General features: G+C 41.8%; 1 protein-coding gene across 9 annotated transcripts in view; it reads left to right on the forward strand.

The window, feature by feature from the left end:
• Positions 1 to 16,106, forward strand: part of megf11 (multiple EGF-like-domains 11) — a 68,428-nt gene that overhangs the window by 11,214 nt on the left and 41,108 nt on the right. For 5 of the 9 annotated variants that reach the window (XM_031858166.1, XM_031858218.1, XM_031858152.1 and 2 more), the window contains exons 2-7: positions 3,026 to 3,164; positions 5,332 to 5,446; positions 6,851 to 6,952; positions 7,386 to 7,486; positions 11,751 to 11,843; positions 12,013 to 12,033. In XM_031858166.1, the coding sequence (XP_031714026.1) occupies positions 5,340 to 5,446; positions 6,851 to 6,952; positions 7,386 to 7,486; positions 11,751 to 11,843; positions 12,013 to 12,033 (424 nt within the window). In that variant the 5' untranslated portion in view covers positions 3,026 to 3,164; positions 5,332 to 5,339. The remainder of the gene's footprint in view (positions 1 to 3,025; positions 3,165 to 5,331; positions 5,447 to 6,850; positions 6,953 to 7,385; positions 7,487 to 11,750; positions 11,844 to 12,012; positions 12,034 to 16,106) is intronic. The other 4 variants (XM_031858184.1, XM_031858174.1, XM_031858201.1 and 1 more) reach the window with 2 other exon arrangements.

A 16,106-nucleotide genomic window follows, 5' to 3' on the forward strand; every position in this document is an offset into this window, starting at 1 on the left:
TCACACACACAAGCCCACAACTGATCAGGCATTCTTTCTGTTGCTCCAGACAAGATTGCGATGCCAAGCAATGTTTCCGTTGACTGCTTTCCATTATGTAGATGTAAATTAACACAAGCAAGATGAAACTGAGCATTTTGATGAATGAGCACATGACTAAGTCGAGGCTGAGAAGCAGCTGGGATCTATAGATGGGAGGTGAGCTTCTGTCTTGAGTGAGTCAGTCATGCCTGCTGAGCATCATTCATGGAAGAGTGCAGGTGCTGGTCAGCCAGGGGACGGGGTGGATAATTGCATTGCACTTTAATAAGTCACACGCTGAAGACACATGGCTTTAATCATGCCGATGTCTCTGCTGATAGGCAGCGCTGGGGGCCATAGGTGGCTCTGGCTAATCAATGTCAGTGTTTCAGCAGGCTGGTGTCCGATGTTAACCATGGGTACCCGTGTCAAGATTCAGAATTCCTTACTCTCACAAACACTACATCCTACATACACCTTAACACTACACCCATGCCTTTTGCACTTGTGTCTCCATCAGTAGCCTGAAAGATGTTGCTATTTCGCCAGTTTGTCAGCGCGAACAGATGCAGCAGCTCGCCGATTGAGATGGTTTCATAGTCTCAGCAATCAAAGGGGTGAGGAACAGGAGAGAAATTCTTAAGCGGGAAATAAGGTCTCTGGAGAACATTTAGTTTGGTGTGAATTGAACACGTTTGAAGTGAAAACAAAAACAAACTGTTTTCGTGGATGTCGGCAGATACAGGGAGGAGAAATACAGGAGAGCCTCGAGTGATACATGTCTCATTGATCAGACTTGTCTGTCTTATGCAGTTATGCTTTGCTCTGCAGAATCAACAATGAACAGGAGTTCACTTCGACCCAGTGTACCATTGTTGAAAGTGTGTTACAATTTGTCTTTTCCTAAACATTCAAATGTTAAAATCCATGTTAAAGGACACGGCGGGGATCTGTTTGGGTATGACTACAAATCAGGGAGTCCTTGTCCTTGACATTCAGCTTTTTAAAGTCACCAGCCTGTTCTACTGACATATGCTGTGCTGCACACAAATAACTCTGTGGAAGAAAAACTGTGACCAGATCAAACAGGGTAGTATTTGGCATAGCATCCCAGTGTAATAATAACAACAGTGGGTAGAAGATTTTATGTCATATCAGAATTTGCAATTGCAATCTTGCTTTTTTTGATGACATTGGACAACAAACGTGTGCTGCCTGCACGGTGCTTGCAGATTATGGGGTGGATCAAGAAATAAATGCAGAGTTCTAAATAATTCCTGTTCACTACAAACAAAAAATGTTATAGGCAAATCAAGGGTTTTGGGGCCATTGCAGAAATTCAGGAAATTCTTTGTGATTGAGGTCACAAATTTTAAGAGAAGAGAAAAAATTGTCAACATACCTCTTTGCTTCACTTTGAAATTTTAGATCAACCTAAATTTGGGACTTTAATCTCAGAGAATTGCTGAGGTTTTTTTTCTCGCAAATTTACAACTTAAATCCATAGACTGTATATAGGAGGTGGACATAGTCATCATGATGTCACCCATTGGTTTGTGGACTGCTGTTTTTAAGCCTCAAGTTCGTCGATTTGGCCGTCGCTATCTTGGATTAGCTTTTTGCAACCGATGTACGGAAGTTACTGGAATGTGAAGGAGTGACGTAGAGTGAAAGTGTATACGACTCTGGTAACGACAGCGACCTGTCATTACAGTAAGCATACTCTACTTTATGGTCTATTGTACTCTAAATGGGACCATAATTTACTAAATGAACATCATGCTGTATTGAAGAAGAAACCAGTGATTGAGACCATAAACTCATGTTTACCATGTTTATTGAGGTAATAAATCAAGTGAGAAGTAGGGTTCCAGACTTCCATACACTCAGACATCTTTTTGCAACCAGAGGAGTCGCCTGGTGCTAGCCATTAGAGAAAATGCAAATTCTAAGACATTTTCGCATTGGCTTAATTTGTCAGAACCGGAGGTTGCTGCCTGCTTAAATCTTGTAAATTCTGTATTTTTTTCAGAATATTTCCCCGTCCCCCACCTCCGTTATTATTGGATTAAGTGCTTTGTTGCCTCAATATAGTTGGAGAACTAAAAATACTATATTTTGTTATGAAAAAGTCATATTTTACCACAATTGAGCAGAAGCAAAATACCAATGGTACCAATGGTTTGGAATTATGGTTTCTGTTGAGTGAAATGCTTTTTATCTAATCTGCTCAACTTGACCCAGTTATCAGAAGGTTAATGTAATTTTATTGATATATTCATGCTTGATATAGTAAAGGTTTAGTGTATTTGTTAGCCAGCTGTATGATTGTGCTTCTGTAGACCAGATCATTTGAATTCAGTTCTGATTCTGTCTCAATGTCCACATGTGAAATATGTTGAATTATTCATTTAGCCAAGAACAAAAACAGCCATATTATGTTGTAGTGCTTATGTCTACATTTTAAATCAGAATTCACAGCACATGAATTGCAGAAGAATCTCAAACCCGCCCTCTGACCTTCTGGAGGAATCATTAAGAGCTTTGTAGTGAGAGAATTGATAAACACATCAACGTTCTGTTCATGCCTGTATTATGATTGTAATAACCCTTGTGTTGGCTTCGTTAATGAGCACACATAACGTCATCTTGTCCCAAGCCACTTGTAGTTTTGAAGTGTGAACATAGTTCATTGTACTAGGCCCTCTTGAGTTAATGTAGGCTTTTATTCCTGTGGGTAACGTAGTGTGTCTGTGGATACCAGGTAGGAGGAACACTGGAAAATGGAATAAAAACTGTGTGGTCGGATGTGGAGGCTGCGCACAGTAAATCGGCCTTTCAAGAGCAGCTTTTGTGAACTATATCCCTGTTGAGATTCTTGATCCCATTAAAAAAAAGAAATTCATGAGTTTGTGTGCGCGCATGCGTGTGAGAGCAAGCGAGGATGGAAGCATGTGTCTTGTGTGTGTCATCATAAGCTCATTATTTTTATTTTCTCCCACAGATCTGCAACCTGTCATCACCTCTCCCAGCGAGCGTGTGTGTCGGGGCACAGCGGCACTTCTGTCACTTTGTGCTTCCAGAGCCCCCTCAGCATCCACAAAAAAAAAAAAACACCCAAAGACCACAGGCTGCAGGATTAGGTGAGCTTAAGGCCAAGTGCCTCTGGCTGCTTGTACTGGCTACCTCGCCATATATTCAGGATAATCCTAGTTTTCTCACCTCTCGGCCTCCCGCAGCAGGCTTGTGACTGAGAGCTTGTGATGTTTGCAAAATGTGTTGTGAGGTATTTCCACTCGCCCAGAGCCATTCAGAGAAACGACTGAGGGTGGTGGTCCAATCGCAGGAGGAATGAAAGCTTTCTAGTCAATCAAGCAGAGTCCCTGTTGTATTTAACAGGATTGTTTCAGAGGACGGGCTGCATTTAAAAGCAGCTGAAGCCCTTTAACATGTGTGCATGTTGATTAATCATCCTGTTGCGGAAATGAACATGAATTTAACCTCTGCCTGTTCAGATGAACTGCTACTTAGAGGAAGTGGAGGTCTGATTGATTTTCTGTCACATGTGAGTGAACTACATGCAGCTATCGATGCAGACGTTTAGCTGAACATGTGAATGCCTGTGTTATTGGATACAGTCGCTCAGAAATATTGAACACATCCCCTATAACACAACGAAGCACATGCAGGGCACACAGCCTAATGTAAACGCACCATCTCGTGTGATCACCATACATTGAGCCATACAAAGATACAGTTTCCTTGTAATTATTCCTCCTGTGTTTGTTGTTTATGACACAACGATGTGTGAGTTTTTCTTTTCCCGTGAGGCCACATACAGTTCAGAGTCCCGAGACACATCGGCATACATATCAATCATTAACGTTACTGCTGTTGGCATCCAGGCATTGACCTAATGTATGAGATATGTTGTGTGATAGTCATACATGTGTCACACATCCTTTATCTCCGGTAGCGATGTGCTAAGGTAAGACCTGCTCGTGAGGTGAATCCATCACTGTCACGCATGCCCGTTGATCATATAGACTCTTCCTCTGTACAGGTCTAATGAAATAACCTGCTGCGCTAAACAAATCAGCATCTCCGTCACTGTCAAACAGACGTTTCATCTCTGCAGCCACTCACAGAGTAGAGCACGTACTTTTTGAAGGTCTTACTGAAAGAGAGAAGCACAGGAGCAATTGTTAAGCATCAGCACAGGCATGTATTGTAACAATCCTAACTTGAAAATTACTTTAAAGGAATAGTTCGGCATTTTTGGAAATACACTTAGTAGCTTGGCTCTGTGCAAAGGTAACAAAATCCACTTGCCAGTACCTTTTTAACTGTGTGTTCAGAAAGTGAAGCAATTCGCCTTGCATCAATCACGCAAATTTAATTTTCACTCCAATGTTATAACTGTACAGACGTTAGTCAGAAGCCAGCTAGCAACGTACGCACGATCCGTGTGCATGTTTATCTACAGCTCAGCCTCTCACCGCTCTCGGACCTCGTCAGGAACTCAGTTTTTTCTGGCATTTCCCTCTTTCTCATTTTTTTTACCTGTCATCTCTGTACGTTTATGAAGCCACAGGAGAAGTTCAACTCACTTGGTTGCACCTTTGCCTCAGTTGGTACCGGGCGGCAACCTCCTGGTCTGAAAGGTGAAGCCAATGCGGAAGCGCCTTAAACTTGCGTTCATTCTGATAGCCAGCAGGGGGCGACTCCTCTTGTTGCAAAAATACGTTTTAGAGGACTGATTGTATAAGTCTATGATGAAAACGACTGTACTTAATTAATTAAACATTGTAAACCTGATTTTAAGGTTACAATTGCTCATTTTTACTCTTCCTCAATACAGCATCGTGTCAATTTACTAAATTACAGTCCCATTAAGCGTAAAATGGACCATAAAGCAGGGTATGGTTTAGGGCGTGGCTACCTTGTGATTGACAGGTCATTACCACGGTGGTGTCCATTCTGGGTGTTGACCGGTCTTGGTGTTGACCATGTTTTTTGTCTTTGAACTTTCATCATTTCACATTCGGTTTCCATTTTCACGCTCCAGCCTTTACGCTAACCGGCTGCTGGCTTTAGCTTCATATTTACCGGACAGACATGAGAGTGGTTTCTATCTAAATGTATTTCTAAAACATTCAAGCTATTCCCTTAAACAAGAATATAGGCATGTGTTTTGATGATCTTAACTTAAAACTACTAGATGACTGGAGATGTACCACCAAAAGGTTCTTATTTGAAAACGGATCCAAGTTAAAGCTATCTATCTTTCCTCCGCTGTCTCCCTCTCAGAGTGAAGAATGGGGTCATCTGTTGCCCTGCCGTGCCTGCTGCTTGTTCTGGGCTTAACCACTAATGTATGGAGCCTGAACCCGGACGACCCCAATGTCTGCAGCCACTGGGAGAGGTGAGCATTATCCGCATATGTTTGCCACAGTACATTGAATTTTAGATTTGAAAGAGAACCTGCTGTAGTTAAGCAGCGCATGCTTCCAGCACTGACGTTGTCGATCTTGGAACTTTTTCGACGTACCTGTTACAAGCGCTCTTAACTAAAGTTCCAGATCTATTCCCAAATCTATACAGCAGTATATCGATCTCACACAGCTCATGTCGCCAAGCTCTGAGAGATGGGAGGAGTTGCAGCTTCAAATGAAATACGCAGGCAAATTGATCAGTGTACTCTCATCCCAATCAATCACGACAGCCATGGAGCCTGAATAATTATTAGATGTGCTGGGCAGTGTCATTTATGAGAAATAAGCAGGAATAATTTCTGTCCTCGGTACAAAGGGGAGGAAAGAAAGCTGTGAAGATATATGATCTGAATTATTGCCTGACCAAGGTGAGTGTACTTAGGGATCGTGGTTCCACCTTGTTGGCATTGAAATGAATTCCTGTGGCTTTGAGGTCCCGAAATATCCTCAGACTGTCTCCGGCTGCATATCTCACTAACATGAATCGCCTAAAAGCTCCTTTCAAGTCCTTTCTTTGCATATCAGTCATTGTATTACTTTGATTGGGACTGTGTCCATTGACAGGACCTGTGTGCTGTTATTGTTTTTTTCTCTCCAAACATCTCCAAGGAGTATGAGAATCTATGTTCCCAGGAACGTTTACGGTGATTGCAGCCACTATTCAGATCCTTTACTAAAGTAAAAGTACCAGTACACCAATGTACAAATACCCCTTAAGTCAAGGTAGTCTAAGTATTATCATTATATTGTACTTAAATTAAGAACGTAATTATTCGGCAGAAAAAATTCTCTGAAGCAGAATTTTACTCTTGTAGCTGGTCGAGGTTGAGTAACCACGTTTTTATACAGTTTAATAGTTTAGTCCAGTGGTTCCCAACCTAAGGGTCAGGCCAACCCAAAGAAAGACGTGACAGATCTGACTCGAGATGCTCCATACAGTGAAAGAAGTAAAAACTAAATTCTGCTTCACACATTATTTATTTTTTGTAATATTCTTAGTTTTTCTTGGGAAATATTGGATTCTTTTTTGTGCCTCAAACAATTGATTAGGAAGTGTACCCCTCTGAGAAGTGTTGAGGGGAAATGTCTCTTTGGCTGAACTGCTAAGAACTAATATAAATCTGACACCGCTGATTTAATGTATAACAATTAATTGTATGTAAAACTTACAAGGCTAGTTGTCTCATAAATGTAGTGGAGTATAAAGTGTAGTGGAGCTAAAGTATAGAGTAGCATAAAATGGAAATAATTAAATATAGTAACATTTTCTCACAATTGTTATTAGTACGTATACAGTCTAACTTTCTACTGCTGGTGTCATTTCTGTCTTTTAGCTACGCTGTGACTGTTCAGGAATCCTACGCTCACCCATTTGACCAGATCTACTACACCAGATGCACAGACATCCTCAACTGGTTTAAATGCACAAGGCACAGGTACGTTTGGAGGAGCCTCCTTATTTGTCCCCATATTTGTTTAATGAGTGACTCACCCTCCACTGTCCCCCAAAATCAGAGCCCAGTCATTGAAGGCCCGGCAAATGTCCTTGTTAATGTGGCTGACAGTGAAGTGCTCAGAGGCAGGATGCCTCTGACTATAATCATCTCTCAGTAAATGTTTTAATTACTCCATTAAGGTTTATAGTGGGCATCCAACTATATAAGTACACAGAGTCACCTCCCAAATATTGGCTTTTATGTAGCAGGTGTTTTATACAAAATCCCAATGTCTTTTAATTCTCTTTTTTCCTCCTCATACTTGCCAATAACAACAAAGAAACGTGTTATTTTTTTACCTGTTATATGTTCGGTGCCCTTCAGAAAGAGTCATTCTTTACGTCACGTAGCTGTCTCGGTGTGTTTTCTCCAGGATCAGCTATAAGACGGCTTACCGGCGGGGAGTGAGAACCATGTATAGGCGCCGCTCGCAGTGTTGCCCCGGTTACTTTGAGAGCGGAGACCTGTGTGTTCGTGAGTATCCTCTTAACAAACAAAATCTCCTTTGATGATGACATTTCAGGTTATGTCTGCTGGTCTTTTAGAGAACAGGAGTAAATATTAGGATTGATTGTTACTGTGGGTGGCTTGCCGATAAAGCCACTACTCCCTGCCAGGCCACCATCGGCCTTCCGCCTCTGTCCCCCCCCACCGCTCCAGTCTGATCCTCTTTATCGTGAACAACCAATAACTCACCACCACTACCTCCTCTGTTAGCATGCCACCATCCATGTGTATTTACTCAGCTTAAGGTGATTGAGCCTGATTTAATATGAAGGCACAGTAGTCTGCTCTCTGCTTTGCCCTTCCAGTAAGAGTAATTTAATTGACGTTGTATAACAATGAGAAAAATTAACGAGCCAGCAGGGTTCTGGTTACAGACTGAGTGGGTATAGCACCCGCCATAAAACCACCCTGGAATTCAATAACATAAAAAGAGCAGAAGCCGTGAAAATTGGACTGTAGCGATGTGCTGATAACAACCCTTCCCTGTCGTTTTTATGGCTTCATTAATGGTCATTGATTTCTATTTTTATTCACTCACATCAAACTGAATATTTTTGCATGTTGGCCAAATAAAGACAGAACATATAGCTTCTGAGAGTTACGGTTTTGATATTCTCGCCTTAGCTAATATTTTATTCCCTTTAAGTGAGATTTGAATCACTTTTTAATATTTTCCTAGATTATTTGCAACATCAGGGAGTTACTGACACAGTAACTGCAGCCGTGTAGGTATGCTCTCTGACCACGGCTAGGCTTGTCCTTGTCTCGACTTTACTGGCCTCAGGGCAGCAGAGCACTGGGAAGCCAGCCAGCAAAGAAAAAGAGCTGGTGTGATTATCTGGGGGTCTTGAGAAGGGAAGCGCAGATTGATCAATAATGTATTCATTAACCATTTGACTGACAATGGAGCTATTTGTTCATTTACAGTCTTTTCAGGGTGTTTACCAGGTGAATCTACAAAACGAGGAGGCGGCACTCTCATATCTGGCCTCCCCACTGTATTAACAAAATGTTTTTATTTTGATATTATGTCAGACTCAGAGTGAAAACAGCTGCCCTCCCCTTTAACACTCTTTCAGGTGAAGTGGGGAGACTGAGTTGATAGGGGCCGAGAGGGCAGTTTTGCTTTCTGCTGCCTTTGCAAACTGTTCCACCCCTTTTAATCCTAGCACTCTCACTACAAGGATTAAGAGATTTGTACTCCCCGAGCTTTTTTGCATAGAGTGACAAAAGAGTGCATTGGAGAGCAAATCGACCCAAAATGAACTCAAGTCGTCTATTTCAGGACACTTTGTTGTTTGCTGAAAGTAAAATACCCCCCCTTGTGTATTGTTAGTTTACTGTAGCTTTCTTCATGAAGTCTATTTCATTAAAAGGCCAACATACTTCAACAGTGTTTGCCTCTTAATCCTGCCTGTTTTGTTTTTTGTCATGGCACCACATCAACACTTAGCTCCAATGAGAGACATCTAAATGACTCTGAGGATGTGAAGGCCTTAAATGAACCACAATTATCACATAAACGCACACAAGGCGAGTACTTCTAACATTATCTTTAAGGATGTTTTTCTTTAGTTTGTTGTTTTGCTTCACTCTGTCTTCTGGAAGTCGCTGTCTAATGTTGAACTTTAATCCATTTCTTGGTAATTAGTGCTTGAAGTTTTCGACTAGAGGTCTCTATTAATTTTGTGACCTTTGAATCTGGCGTAAGTCATTACCTTAGTCTGTAACCAGACTATGTAGAGAAAGTGAGGAACCCATTTCCCTCCTAATAAGCATGATTATTACAGTTGTGCATGAGGGGAACTCGCTAATCACAACAGCTCGTAATATCTTCAGAGGCTCACAGGCTCTGCAGGGTTATGAGTCCCTCTTCCTGCAGTGCATTTAGGCCAGATGACTTCTGCATGACTCTTGCCTGTCCAGTGATGCAGTGTAATTCTAAAAATGATTTAGGCGGCAAAATTAATCGGGTTTGGGAAGATGAGATTTTTTCCCCAGAATGGGATTCTGTGCCTTTGATTTCATGTTCATTTTTGGCTTTGTTGCGTTTTTTTTAATGCATCAAAGACTGTTTTTAAAATGAATCATCTCTGTGCTAGATAGAGGCACGAGGAAGAAGCTTTGGAGGGAGTTGTTTGATATGTTCTGTAGGCATATCTTTGAGATTGATTTATCCATCAGCGTCATAATGTTCCACATTTTGTGCACTTCATTTTCACCGCTAGTGTACTACAAAACTACTACAAAAATCACAAACACAGACTTTCGCTGGTGGGTCTTTTTTCCCTTACTGCAGCAAAATTCTCCAAAAACAGGGAGAATAACGCACATAGGGAATAATAAAATCTATTTTGTCAGACATTTTAAAAGATTGTGGTTTGGTCAAAAATATTGAATTTATTAACACCGAATGACAATCACCAATTAGCTCCATTGTTCCCTGTTCTGATAACACCTCTGCATAATGAGTTAGATTAGCCTTTTATCTAGATGAAAGACTCAATTTTCCAACAGATTCCTTAGACATGAGTTAAGCAGAGTGATTCATGAATTTCAATTAAAATGAAAGACCTACCTCCTCCTACTTTATTATGCCATCCCTTCAGAACACCGGTTCAGATCTCAGGAGAAGGGTGCGCTTTATCCTTTCTCCCATATTCAAAACTTCATTTCCATATTTCTTTTTTTATAGAAAGGATGTGAGACATTTGCATTTCCCTGTTCTCGCTGATCAGAATTTGCTGATTGAAAGTAAACGAAATCAACTCATCGTGGTGACATTGAATTCGCCTCCTCTTCTCTTTTGAATACTCTGCATACTGTGGACTCATTGATTACAGGTAGTCGAACTCACACCTTCGTCAGCATAAAACGCTCAAGCTCCTATCCCTTTTCTTTTCGCCGGCTTACTGTAATTAGACGGTTTTCTACCAGAGTACTGACGCTCAGAAATCTGTCCTAAATTATCTTTCAATCTCTGGTTTACCATTTTTGCCTTGAGAGCGTTTCTGCGATTAGCACCGGCTTGTGGGTGTTTGGGATTCACTCCTCTTTCTCCTCTCTCCCGCTGCATCTCTCCCGCTGGCGGTGGATCCTAATCGAAACCTGATTGAGTGATAATCTATAGTAGCACTGTTCAGGCCTGCAGCCAGCTCTCCACTGACCTCTTTGCCTGCAGGATGAGCGCCATAGTGTTGCACACAGAGCTGCAAAAGCACTCCAGGGCGTATGTCAGATGCTTTCCTGCTGCCCTTTTCTCACTTTTGATCATAAAACAAGAACAAATACAGAACAAAAGAAGCATCGCTTGGATGAAGTGTTGGATGAGGTCTGATCTGATCAGTTAAGGCGACGGTCTGACTGTTCTTCTGCCCTTGGATTGTGTATCATCCCTCCAGAGGCCATGCTAGTGGACTGCTGATTCCCATCAGGCGGGGTTTCTCTCTCGTCGTTTTGGCCTGACTGTCTCATTCCTCAGATAAGAGCCTGTCTGTCTTAACCCTGCTGGCCAGATGACCTTGGCTGCCACAGATTTATTCATACTAAGTGCCTATTTTTGTGATACTTTTACTTCTTGGCTTAACACAAAAAAATGGCACTGTGGCAAAAAAAAAACCCCTCTCCTTGTAGGTCACTTTATTATCCAGCTGAACCAAACCTCCAACTCCTGTGAACACGCTCCCAGGAATACTAATGCCGACCCAATCAATCGGGTGCCGTGTTGCTCAATATGAATGATCAAGACAACTGCACACTTAGTAAACACTGAGGTGCCTGGAACTGCAACATTAAAGCATCACCATATGACAAAGCACCGGCTGATCAAATTAGAGGGGATTTACAGCTTGTTCTTTCATTGCTCAGCCTTCTGATAACAGCTCGTTTTGAAAGTAAAGCTATGTGATAAATAGAGATGCTAACCAAGGACTCAATCTCCGAAGAAATCATTGGGCCCAGTGTCAAGTAGTGCAGATGGATGTTGAATATGAGTGCCATGGCTAAGATATAGTCCCCTGATGGTATTAGGGAGATATTGAGTGTTCAATTTTATGGGCCATTTTCTTTCAGCTGTTATCTTGGTGGTTTTCATTATGCTGTTTATTGGTGGTTTAATGATGTTTTACACTCTGCTTATGTGTGTGTGTGTGTGTGTGTGTGTGTGTGTGTGTGTGTGTGTGTGTGGTAACTCAATTATACACTGATGAGAAAATGTCTCTGTGTGTCTCAGCTCTGTGTACAGAGGACTGTGTCCATGGTCGCTGTGTATCTCCTGATACATGCCAGTGTGAGCCTGGATGGGGCGGACTGGACTGCTCTAGTGGTGAGTGCACTTTACTCCTAAACCCACAATTAGTCACTTAGACTCATTCATTCCTAAATGGCGTTCACAGCCAGTTAGTCCGTAAGAATTTACTGTGAATCCTTCAACTGTTTTTGCCTCAATGTACGTCTATCTCAAAGCTGCTCAGCTTTGTATCCTCTCTTCTTAGCAAACACAGCCAGTGGAAGAGGTAAGTCACAATGAATTCATTTTCCTTTGCTGGAAGTGGAAGTGATTTTCTTGATGAATATAACGGATGGATGGTTACATCCCCCCCCCCCCCCCGTGTCTGCCGAGCTCTCTGTTATGGTCTTAATCATGATTAGACTGGTGCCTATGACTTGTTCACTGGAATGATGGATCAATGCCGAGCTGAAACAAACCATTGTGCTGGCCTTTCTGTTTACTGGGGTTTCCTCCCAGCTCCCAGAGCTGCTCTCCAGGCGGGATGGGAGGGTGGAGTTCGGGCATATCCATCCTGTAATCAGCTAAATGCTGGTAAAACGCGTCACCGAGGCCAGAGAGGGGGACATAATTTATTTACTCCTTTGTGATATTTATGTCTGCAGAGAAATAGTGAATGTGCATACAGGAGGTCAGTGACCCAGTCAACATTTCTGACCCCAAATTCTTAACTTCAGCGGTCTGCTCCCAGTAGCATTTAACTGTTATTGCCCATTGCATATTTAAGAATGATTAATGGGAGCTAAAATCATATCATCACTGTTATTGTATAGATCTATGAGTTTTCATTAGCAAGAGAGCCATTCCCTGATTAGCAACTGTGTGTAAATCAGCTGCTCTGGCTGCGGCGGCCCGGTGGAGGTGGATTCATGATGACGAGTCTGAGCTGTTTGCTGCTGCTCACTCCTACAGACTGGTGAGGGTCCAACGGGGAGGATGTGAGGTTCAGGGCCCCCAAGGACTCTTGTCCCACTCTTGGTTGGTTAGGAGTGCAGCCGTGTGTGCCTTTCAGCCTGCAGGTGCTGGGCTAATCCACCTTATTAAAACAGACTTGATGATTGAGACGGAGGCATTATTCATAACTTTAGATTTCCATACCAGGCATGATTCCAGGCTTTTTCATTTACGAGCTTTCATCTGTAGAAATGAGGAATGCGTGCCAATTTTTAAATTAAATCTGCCCTCTTTTTCCTTCATGTAAATGGTTCAGCATGGCTTTTTTTGTCTTTCACGGTAAATTTTACTTTCACCCAGCTCAGGTAGGCGATCAGAGCTACAGTAGTCCTCGTGTTAGTGGATGCAGCCGTCATATTATTGGTCAGGTGGGCTGAAAAGCACACTAATAACATTTATTCAGTTCCAACACAATCAATACCATGGTTTATTCGCTGTTTATTTTACCGCTATTATGTTTTGAGTTGAGGTATTTATGTTCACATAAAAGTCAATCCCCTGATTCGGTAGCTGGTGAGAAGGCAAAGTGAGCTGGTCACATGATGCGTGAATGTGATGAAAAAGTGTGTAGCCCAGGCTTGAGAGATGAAGAGCACCGTGGGATGCTGAGCGGCCTAAAGCCGAAGTGACAGCCTTTCAGCCAGTGATCTGGAGCTACATCAAAGGCTTGGACCTCATTTCTGGAGCAGCACCCACCAGGAAGCGGTTTTGTATATGGGTCAGGTGGTGAAAATAAAGAGTCGGACTGTTTGCGGCCAGAAAAGAGAAGGCGAAAAGGTGGGAGAGTACGCTGTGTTGAGTGCGGTAGCAAAGGCTGAAGAGAGATATCTCCTATTTCTCACCTGCTGGTGTCCACCTGCTGTAACCGTAAAACATTTTATCCTCTTCCCTGCCTGAGGCAAAGGTCTCACTGAGACCACGCCTGCCCTGTGACCTGCCTGAAGTCCTGGGGTGTCTTAGACTCATCTCAAGGACACACTGGTAGATGTGGACCACTGATAAAACGTCAAAACATAATGTTTGCCGCTGACTGTTGTTTGCGAATGCTGTCTAGTTCTACATCTATGACACGTGGATTTGGAACATTCTGAGTTGAGGTTGTGTTCTCCCAATAGAGTGATGAATGATTAATTGTTGTTGTTGGTTGGTGTGATTCCTCTAATGCCTGTGTGTTGTGTTTGTGGAACGTGGTCTTGGAACATGTTTCTCTGATCACATGTCATGGAATTGATTTGTTTTTTTGCTGTTTCATTGAACAGCTCAGGGCATTAAAGCATTTTGGTGACATGTACCTGTTAATGTTTGCTTTGTTTGTTCTTCTCTGTTGTGCTTGCGTGCTGTTGCTTTGCCTTCTTCTGTTTTTATATTGAAATGCACTGTTTGTCTTCTTTGTGCCACTGTGTATACTTTGTTTTTGTCAGTAGGGTTCGTCTTCAAAAACAATGTAAATTAAAAAAAAAAAAAGACTCAATAAAGCAGCCATGTTTGCAAAGGCAATTCAGATAGATGGAGCTCTGCTTATGGGACTGAACAGTATGTCTTTAGTCATTTTAGTTTACTGAAGTATAGTGCTAGGCTTTGCCAAAGTAGTTATATTATTGGGTGTAGTCTGCAACAAATATAGTAAATTGCTGTAAAAACAACGGAGCAATATGAGATGAAATGGGAAATCAAATCTTTGTAGAATATCTGAAGTTTATTGAATGAAAACTATATAAAGATACGATTTTCTAAATCTTATGAGTTTCTTGGGTTTAAAAGTAGACTTTCCTTTTCTAAAGTTGCAGAGAAATGACCCAGTCTCTCTGCCTCCATGGCTGTCTACGTTTCATATGATATAATTCCTCTTGATGAGTGTCACACAGGGTCGCTATATGCTACAGTAATAACACCTTTCAAATAAAGAGAATGATAAAGATGGACATTAAATGTACAAGGTATATTTAGCTGCGACTGTCATCACTTGTGAAGTATTAGGTGCAATGAAGCACTATCATTGATTTCATGTGCATCAATCGGATAATGACATGTTCCAAAGTGCTGAGGGAGATGAAATATGCATAAATATGGAGCTTTTAGTGTATGGAGCCTCTCCTTCTTCTTGGATTTTGCTTTTCCTGGTTGCAGTGGAAATGTTTACATTGTTGTACAGAGATTGTAAAAATCAATGCTACCAAGATAAGTATCTGATAAGTCGAAGGAGTAGTTTAGCTTTGTTAACCACAAAGCATCTTTTGTGTTTTAAGAAGAAATCTATCACACTTAATAGTCAAATCTAATGTGGTTGGTCAGCCGTGGTCCATGAGGTAACATATTCCTCCCTAATGTATTCAAATGGTAAGGCAGCCACTGCTGCGGGGGCTATACACATGGTTAATTGATGAATGTGGCCTATGAATACTTGTTTATGGGATATTGCACCAGACAGAGGGGGCTACTGCTACTTATTTTATGTTAATTGTCAACTAAAACAGTAGGATTATTTATTATTAAGGCTGTAAATCGGTGATTGGTTTCATTAGATATTGAACTCATTGGGCTGGGTCAAGCAGGGATGGTAGATATTTCCTTTAGCTTCATTAACTTATTTATTTGCAGATGACATTTCTTCCAACCAGCGGGGACGCGATATGAAAGACTAACCAGACCAAGACTGTGCAAGTAAACTTCATTTTGCCTTGAAAAACACCCTTGTGAGGACTCCCTCTGGCACCCGTCGACAGAATTTACACGTTATAATCAGAAGTGCATCTGAGCCAGATGGTTCCTCTCCAATCCCACAGCAGCAGGGCATTGACATGCATCGCTGTCAAAGACCAAGAGACTGTGAATTACACTCACTGGGACAGAGATGCAGACACAGATTTACTGTGGCTACACTCGTCCCTCAAAACGTCTCTGTACTTTTCTCTCAACACTTCTCTCTTCATTAATCTTACATATAGAGAATTGAATGTGTGTGTGTGTTTATCTGTGTGTGCCATTGAATGTGCAGAAAGGCAACAAGTCGCTTGTCTTTGAGCTGATGGCTCCATATCAACAAAAAACTGAAAAAAGTGAGGTTTGATCTCCACACCAACTTAAAAAAAGGAAGTCTAAATCAATTGAATTCCTCATTATACAACCATGTAAGAGGAGACATTTTGGGAGAGCTATAAATATTCTAACTATCATTCTGAAAGAGGTTCCTTGTTGTATGTAACAGTTGATGCCGCCTGTCTCATTCATTTTGATAGATCAAAGCGCTCAGGCGTCTGTATTTCTCGCGGGGACAGAAGACGGACTGATCTATAGTGCCGTGTGTGTGTGTGTGTGTGTGTGTGTGTGTGTGTGTGTGTGTGTGTG

The sequence above is a fragment of the Anarrhichthys ocellatus genome, unplaced genomic scaffold (genome assembly GCF_004355925.1).
Source record: "Anarrhichthys ocellatus isolate YVR2014 unplaced genomic scaffold, GSC_Weel_1.0 scaffold2, whole genome shotgun sequence".
NCBI classification, from domain to species: Eukaryota; Metazoa; Chordata; class Actinopteri; order Perciformes; family Anarhichadidae; genus Anarrhichthys; species Anarrhichthys ocellatus.